This window comes from Atta colombica, unplaced genomic scaffold, assembly GCF_001594045.1.
Source record: "Atta colombica isolate Treedump-2 unplaced genomic scaffold, Acol1.0 scaffold104, whole genome shotgun sequence".
Classification (NCBI taxonomy): Eukaryota; Metazoa; Arthropoda; class Insecta; order Hymenoptera; family Formicidae; genus Atta; species Atta colombica.
Genome location: NW_017259189.1, coordinates 30,283 through 39,540, shown reverse-complemented (window position 1 = coordinate 39,540; position 9,258 = coordinate 30,283). Strand labels below are relative to the sequence as shown.

Genomic DNA, 9,258 nt, shown 5'->3' with positions numbered 1-9,258 from the left:
GTGGATTTATTTTTAATTTGTATTTTTAAAGTCGTAAATGACTGTACTATAAAGATAAACGACTGTTTATTGAATTATTAGAGGAAGACCCCCTATTATGAGCGCCTAATATAAGATAGCGGCGTTTCTGCTAAACTAATAAACGCTATCTATTGGTTCTACTATAAATTTATTCTTGGATTGAAAACTACACAACAATATTTAGTAGAAAAGTTATTATTAGATCATGCCTGTAATCATTGTAAAACAAGATTTTAAAATTTGGATATTTGGATTTAAGTTTCATTGATATGAGCTTTTAGTTTAGAGTTTGTTTATTATTTAATAAATAACTATCTGGCAATAAATTCATGTAGTGATAGAGTACTAATAGAAAAATACGAGATATGTTGAACTGTTTAATTATAGAAGTTAGATTTGATGATCATAAAATCATAAGACGTGGAAATATCATAATATGAAATACCCAGAGTAAGGTGTACAATTTTGCTTCCGCCGTTTTTTTTCCGAAATTCGAGGCTTTATTGTAAAAAACTGCTTATACATTTATGATTCAAAGTATTGTCCATCGCTGGCCACTACTTTCTCCCATCTTTCGGGTAGCGTACGAATCCCGCGTCGAAAAAACTGGTCATCTTTTGAGGCTATCCACGAATCGATCCAATTTTTTACTTCTTCATAAGATCGGAAGTGCTGGTCAGCCAGGCCGTGTGCCATTGATCGAAACAAGTGATAGTCAGAGGGAGCAATGTCTGGAGAATACGGCGGGTGGGGTAGGACTTCCCATTTCAACGTTTCCAAGTATGTCTTGACCACTTTCGCAACATAGGGTCGAGCATTGTCATGCTGCAAAATCACTTTATCGTGTCTCTCGTTGTATTGCGGCCGTTTGTCTTTTAACGCTCGGCTCAAATGCATCAATTCGATACCGATCGCCTGTGATTGTTTCAATCGGTTTTAACAGTTCATAATACACTACGCCGAGCTGGTCCCACCAAATACAGAGTATGATCTTGGACGTCAAAATCACCGTCTTGAAGCGTTGAAACCACTCACGACACGTTCTTTCACTAATAGCGGCCTCACCATAAGTATTTGAGAGCATTCGATGAACCTCAGCCGCAGATTTCTTCATATTGAAGCAAAAAATTAAAACCTTCCGCAAATGACAAGAATTTGGCTTGTAAACTGACATTTTCAATCGAGAATAACTTTATGATGCAGACACAAATCGACTAATGTTTCTATGGGGTTATATTGAAAGATGCCCAAGTTTATTGTGTGACGTCTATGATCTATTTATTTCGACCATCACTTCCGCTAAAGCCATCTATAGGAAAACGACGGAAGCAAAGTTGTACACCTAATATTTTTAATATAAAATAACTCATGCTCTTATACTATAGTGAAAATTGTTGCTAAAGTATAAATATTATTGTACAATAATAAAAAAGATAATCGGAATAAACATCGAATCTATTTCTTCGATGCTTTATTCCAACTATCTGAAGACGAGTTCTGAGTATAATCTATCGCATCTTCATTTTTCGCTGGCTGTGTGAGTTTGTATTTTAGAAACATTAAATAAAATTTTTTAATTACAATACTAACATATTTTGCGTTTTACTATCTCGGGGCATCTCATATTAAGAGCACAATTTTTTGACTTTGCTCACTTTCTACATTTCTTTAATTTAAAAAAAATGGTATTTGAATTAAATTTTATATAACGTTATCTTAAAGTTTATTAAATTCCCTTTAAAATGACCTATTACTTTTTTAAATTCTGCCTATAGACTTCTATTATTTACCCAAAATGAACTCGATATCTCATAATAGAGGCCTTTCATAAAATAAAAATTTAGTTTTTTAAACTATTACTCTCGAATATTTTAACCTTCTGATGCTGCACATTTAAGCCCGGTAAAACATTTTTCATGCATGAATATATATAAATATGTATCAACATACACACATAACACATATACATAAACACGCATAAATATTCATAAATATGTATAATTATATATGTATGAAATATGTTCCTTTTTTTTTTAAATCCTTTTTTTTATAAAATTACTTTTTAGTGTAATAGAAATAATAATAGTAAATAATAATGTGAAAACATTAAAAATAATTAAAAAGGTAATTTTCGCATTATTTGTTTTAGAAAAAAATCAAATTTGGAAAAATGTAAAAAAAATTACTCATAATTATGCATATTTTATGTATAATTATACGTAAATAATTTTTTTATTTCTATCACACTAAAAAGTAATTTTACAAAAATGAATGAATATGTATGGACATATTTCATATATAATTATACATGTTTATGAATATTTATGTGTATTTATGTATAAATATGTATATTTATACATATTTATACACATTCGTGCATGAAAAATTTTTTACTGGGAGACATTCTACGCGTTGAATTATTAATTTTTCTTCGTCGACAATACAACTATTATAGTATAATCTTTTTGTCGAACTCGATATTCAAAGCAGATTTTTTCCTTTTATTGTACAAATAAAATCACGATATAATAAGGAGATTAAACTCGAAATCTGAAAATGGGTTCGAAACATGATGTCGGAAAACTCATGGAAAATCAGGCCGATATGATTTTAGTGCCATCACGCCTTGTGAGAAAAGTTAGAAGTATTGACTGGCATGTGGTCATAGGTCACACGTATGTATATACCACAATGTATTTCGCGCGCATACGATATACGAACTGTTGGAAAATACTCTAGTTCACAGTTTTCTTCGACAGGAGTGCTCGAATTTTTTCTGCCATACAATGCTTTTTCGACACTGTGTTTTGAGTCCATTTTTTTAAAGACTTTTCGGCCACTTGAGTTTGGTCTCCTTATTACTCCGTGAATAGAACCTTCCCGTTTGACACTAACATAATCTATAAATTATACTCCGCCAAAGCGGAGTCAGTGTAATTTTCTCTTGATGATCTATGATAGATACATTAATTGTAATATTTATTCATGCTATTTACAATTAGAATAAAATTGAAAAAATTATAATGTAATAATAATAATAAAAATGTACTTACACAGCTGCTTTTATTCCTCGAACTTCTGAAACATTATATCGCTCATCACTAACAATATACCCCCAAATCATAAATACAGTTATTTTTAAATTCGTTAAATCGATTTTAATGAATCCTGAAGTTGATTTGGTTTATTTTAATATTTTTAATTTATAAAAAGATTTTTAAGAAGAGAATTTTAAGATTTTGCTTTAATCTTCCAGCGTAAGCAAACGATTGCAGACGATTTATTGTAGTGTAACGTCACGCACTTCTTAGTCAATCAAAATTATTTTCTCAAATTTCAAATATTATTAGGTGTACAACTTTGCTTCCGCCGTTTTCCTATGGCTTTAGCGGTAAGTGGTGGTCGAAATAAATAGATCATAAACGTCATACAATAAACTTGGGCATGTCAACATAACCCCATAGAAACATTAGTCGATTTGTGTCTGCATCATAAAGTTATTCTCGATTGAAAATGTCAGTTTACGAGCCAAATTCTCGTCATTTGCGGGAGGTTTTAATTTTTTGCTTCAATATGAAGAAATCTGCGGCTGAGGCTCATCGAATGCTCTCAAATACTTATGGTGAGGCCGTTATTAGTGAAAGAACATGTCATGAGTGGTTTCAACGCTTCAAGAACGGTGATTTTGACGTCCAAGGTCATGTATTTGATGGGACCAGTTCGGCGTAGTGTATTATGAACTGTTAAAACCAACTGAAACAATCACAGGCGATTGGTATCGAACGCAATTGATGCGTTTGAGCCGAGCATTGAAAGACAAACGGCCGCAATACAACGAGAGACACGATAAAGTGATTTTGCAACATGACAATGCTCGACCCCATGTTGCGAAAGTGGTCAAGACATACTTGGAAACGTTGAAATGGGAAGTCCTACCCCACCCGCCGTATTCTCCAGACGTTGCTCCCTCTGATTATCACTTGTTTCGATCAATGGCATATGGCCTGGCTGACCAGCACTTCCGGTCTTATGAAGAAGTAAAAAATTGGATCGATTCGTGGATAGCCTCAAAAGATGACCAGTTTTTTCGACGCGGGATTCGTACGCTACCCGAAAGATAGGAGAAAGTAGTGGCCAGCGATGGACAATACTTTGATCATAAATGTATAACCAGTTTTTTATAATAAAGCCTCGAATTTTGGAAAAAAACGACGAAAGCAAAGTTGTACACCTAATATTAAACTTTATTTTAGTTTTTTAGTATCTATCTATTGTTAAAAATTACATTTTATTATACATAAATTTATAATAATGCATATTTCCATAAACAAAAAAAATATATTATTTTTTCATGCAAACTCCCTATTGTTGAAATAAAAGTAATAAACAAAAGTTTACTTTTTAGATTCATGGTGTATATGTACAAGCTCTTCACATATTAACTTCATTTCGAAATTGTCGATATGAATTCATATTTACAAATCACGACACCAAAAGTACGAGACACTACACTTCAGTTATAGGTGTTTATAGGTAATGAACATTTTTTTCATTATACTACCGTAACAATGATAATTGTTCATATAAAGCATTTATTATAGAGCTTATGTGTCATCGAAAATCTATAGAGAAATTAAATTGAGGAGTGGTATTATACGTGAAAATCGGCTGATTTTATTACCTCAAGAAAAAGTGCACTCCTCTGTGAAGGATGTTTGGAATTTATCTATTGAACAGGTTTCTATTGAATAATTATCCATCATACCCTTGGTAAAAAAAATTCTCATGTCTTTAAGAATTTTTCATATTTTAAATTTATATATAATGAATAGATTTTCAAAAAAATATCTTAAACTTCTTCCAATTTTGAATAATAATAAATAGTACAATAATAAAAAGGCAATAAGAGTCATCGCTAGATATAATTGCGTAATGTCAAAAATTAAAATTATCTTACATACTGTGTTACAATAATTCGAACGGCATATACATCCTATGTTACAATAATTCACACCTGAATGTTTCTACGCATATTTGGATCATCTTCAGCAGAAATGATGTGTAATTCTATGATTATAAAGGGTCTTTCAATAAGGACGCTCGATTTTTAAATGTAAATAAAACAAGTTGTGTGTGAGATATCCACTTAATTTTTTTTATTTGAAAGAATATTTTATGGCATTAAGTATGGAATATAACGTCGCTCAAATGTCCGCCGCGGCTTCGATTGGTGACACGTATTCGGGCGGTTTTTTTCAATTTTCGATGACTTTCTCGTATAAATCTGGCTGAATTTGCTGGATGGCGTTTGTTATGTTGACTTTGAGAGCATCAATTGTTTGTGGTTTATTTGTATAAACTGCGATTTAGATAACCTCAAGATAGCCCCAAAGAAAGAAGTCTAAAAGCGTTAAATCGCATGATCTCGGTGTTCATGTCGCTGCCGCGCGAGATAACCATGCCCTCAAATCGCTCGTGCGGTGTGTAGCGCCATCCTGTTGGAACATGTTATTGATATCCATATCATCTATTTTAGGCCACAAGAAATTGCTTATCGATCTGTAGCGCTCGCCGTTGGTTATGGCCCCAACAGTTATGACAACGCCCGCTTCGTTTTGGAAGAAGTACGGATCGATGATTCCGCCAGATCAAAATCCATACCAAACAGTGACTTTCTCGGGATATATTTGGAGCTGATGTATCTCGCGTGGATTGGCGTCCCAAATTTTGCTTATTCACATATCCATTCATCCAAAAATGGGCCTCATCGCTAAAGATGATTTGTTTGGATTAACTTCCAATTGCTCCAGAACCCAATCAGCGAACACACAGCGTTGTCTATGGTCGTTTACCGATGTTTTCAGCAGATCTTGCGTTTCGGCGACGTACTGGTGTTGGCTGATTATTTATCGAATGATTGACTCGAATTTGGCCATCAAACGTCGAATAGTCAACTCGACAGGATGGTTGTGGCGAGGATAAAAATCACGTAATGCGCGGAATGTTTCTCGAACGGAGCACTGATTTTGATAATAAAATTTTATGATTTGCACATGTTGCTCAACACTATGACCTTCCACGGTGATTTGCCATACACTACTAAACAATTCACAACAAATTTGACAGATGTCACTTTAACAACATATTATGGTCTAACTACTACTCTGGTCTGGATACTGTGATCTAACAAATTTCGAGCGCCCCTATTGAAAGACCCTATACATCATTCATTCGAAGTCATATTTTCATAAATGTGAAGAGGTGAGAATTTTTCTTGACAATTTGTTGACATTATAGTTCATAGGTTGATTGATAACTGATTAAAACCTTCAATCTACGATATTTTTATTAATAAAAATCAAAGGATAATCTGATTAACTCACCTCAATCGACAAAACTATGAACATATGTAATTATAAATAATATTTTATTAACATCGTCAATTTAGAATAAAATGTAATTATACATGAGTCAAAATCACATAGAATAAAAAAGTAATGTCGTAATGACATTGCGGTCAATATGAAAAGGAAAAAGAAACAAATATTATAATTTACTAAAAATTTCTATGTAACCATTATTTAGTGCAAGTCGTCCATTTTACGTTAGGACTAACGTAAAAATGAACACGGACGGCTGAAAATAGCCCAAACATGCGCAGAAATGTTCAGGCCATTTGAATTATTGTAACATAGTAAGATAATTTTAATTTTTGACACTGTGCAATTATATCTAGCGACAACTCCTATTGCCTTTTTATTACTATTCTAAATTATTATTATTATTCTAAAGGAGTCCATTAATTTATTGTTTTTTTATTGTAATTCTTCCAATTTTACTTCATTGGAAATTATAAAATGAAAAATTTTTAAGAGAATATCTCAACATTCAGATATATACATTTAAAAAATTCTAGAAAAGATATAAATAAATTTTTAAAAAGCTAAATTACAGAACAGAAATTCTTAAATAACTTTTATAAATTATGAAAGATTTTTATAAAAAAGCGAATAACTTTTATTTCATTCACTTTTTCGCAATTAAAGAAATACGAATAAAAATATGAAATACGAAGAAAGATTTCGATCACAATAACACACACATTAATAATGTTGTTCATAAATAATTGAAATATTATGTTATAAAAATTTAGTTATAGAAGTGTTTATGTTTAACAAATATGATTTAGCAAAGAGCTTTCTGGCAAATAGAAGGATTTGACAAGCTCTCAAGACATAATTATAATTATATCGCGTTATAATGGATCATCGTTATGCTGAGTACAATTTAAATTACTAAATTTTTATTTGTATCCAGCTAAGAACAGACAAAGTTTTTAATTTTGGACAACGATATCTACGATGATTCAATGATTGCATCTGTCTATCTTTTTACAATGTATTAATTTGACTCCGATAGTGTTACTTATATTACTTACTAAGGAGGACCTAATTCTCCTCTTATGATCAAAACGTCTGTAATTGATGATTGACATATACAGTGAGAACAAAAAGTATTCGTACAAGGAAATTTATTATAAAAAAGCCTTATTTGTAGAAAATAAATTAATTAGCAATTTTATACCATGAATACATTCTGTTCTAATATAAATAAACGAGCTTTGTATGTATTCCTGATTTTAGAAGCTAAATTTCTCATCTGTACGAATACTTTTTGAGTATTAAAATACAATTTTTAATTTTCGCTTATTTTTTGGATAATATATTTTGTATAATTAATACACATCATTTTGATATATATAATTTTAAGAAACATACAGTCTATTTTATTCTTTATGAATAATTGTTAATTATCCCATAAGAAATGATCGTTAATTAAACGTCGAATCAACATGGTGTTAAAATCATCGAATTTATATCGATTTGACATCAATTCGATGACTTCTTTCTCGCTGGATAATATTTACTTTTTAAAAATGAAGTTTTTTTAAAAAATATTTTTTCTGTATGAATATTTTTTATAGTTACTGTATATTATATTTGACTACACATGTACAACTGTCTCAATTCTCATTGGCATTAATTTTTCTTTATTGATTAAATAGAAGGAGTTATCAATTGTACAAACTGTTGATTTTTTTACGTAAAATATTAATCATTTAGACTGCGAAAGGATTACGTGCAATTTCTCTTTTAGATATCAAATTAGATATATCGAAAATCTTTTGTAAAAATGTTTAAAAAACACTCTTAAACAAGAAGATTTTTGGTCATTTACAAATGTAATTTTTCTCTTAAATTATTACATATATTATCGTTAATAAAAAAAAAATATTACTTTTAAGGGGAATATCGGAACTTTTATTATAACAAATATACGTTTGGTATGGTATGCGGATGTAAATTATCAATTTAATGTATCGATTCCTTATCTTATCATCGGAAATGTAAGTATTAAATTATGAATATACATATAATAATATATAATATAAATGATTTTTAGATTATTAGAAATATACAACGTATTTGATTTAAGATGGTTTTTTTTAATAATAAAGTTTGGGATATGCCAGCTTACCAAAAAGCTTACATAAAATCACAAATTATATATATAATTTGGATAAAATATTAAAATTTATTAATTTAAAATTACTTATGTATTTTAATGCAATGCTCGCAAAGATTTGCACATTTCGAGCCGATTCCGGCGAGCGTCCTCCACTATCGCTCGAGGCTCGGCGATCGAGCCGCCGGGCGCTCACGTAACGTTCTGGCTCAGGAGCTTTAATAATGTAAGGTTTAAGCTACGTTTAAGCTACAGAGACGCTCCTGAGCCAGAGCGTGAAGCCCCGCACAGTGGGGATAGCACGTCGGAATCGGTCCGAAATGTGCAAATCTTTGCGAGCACTGTTTTAATGAAATAGCATGAAATGTGCAATAAAATCGAACTGCATCTTCAAAACGAGGTGATATTGTGTTTACTTTTGGAAATTAAATTTGCAAGTTTATGCATGTACTTAAATATTGATCTAAAATGGCCATTACCTACTTTTTTGTGATCATTATAATTGTAATTTTTTAGAATTATTATAATCTTGTTTTTGTTTTATAGCAAAGTCTGTGTAATATTTGTATGTAGTTAATCAAAGAAGCGATTCTTACTCATCAATTAATTAAATAAATTATACGTTAAAAGTTACATTTTCAATATTTTTTTCTCTTATCTTAAAATTTTACACATCAAATTTTGCACATCAAATTATATATATATATATAT

General features: G+C 30.8%; 1 protein-coding gene across 1 annotated transcript in view; it reads left to right on the top strand.

Moving 5' to 3' along the window:
- LOC108688239 (Bardet-Biedl syndrome 5 protein homolog) overlaps positions 1-9,258 on the top strand; it is a 24,245-nt gene that overhangs the window by 8,472 nt on the left and 6,515 nt on the right. Inside the window, exons 4-6 of the mRNA XM_018194414.1 lie at positions 4,427-4,554; positions 4,623-4,758; positions 8,327-8,428. Of these exons, the coding sequence (XP_018049903.1) occupies positions 4,427-4,554; positions 4,623-4,758; positions 8,327-8,428 (366 nt within the window). The remainder of the gene's footprint in view (positions 1-4,426; positions 4,555-4,622; positions 4,759-8,326; positions 8,429-9,258) is intronic.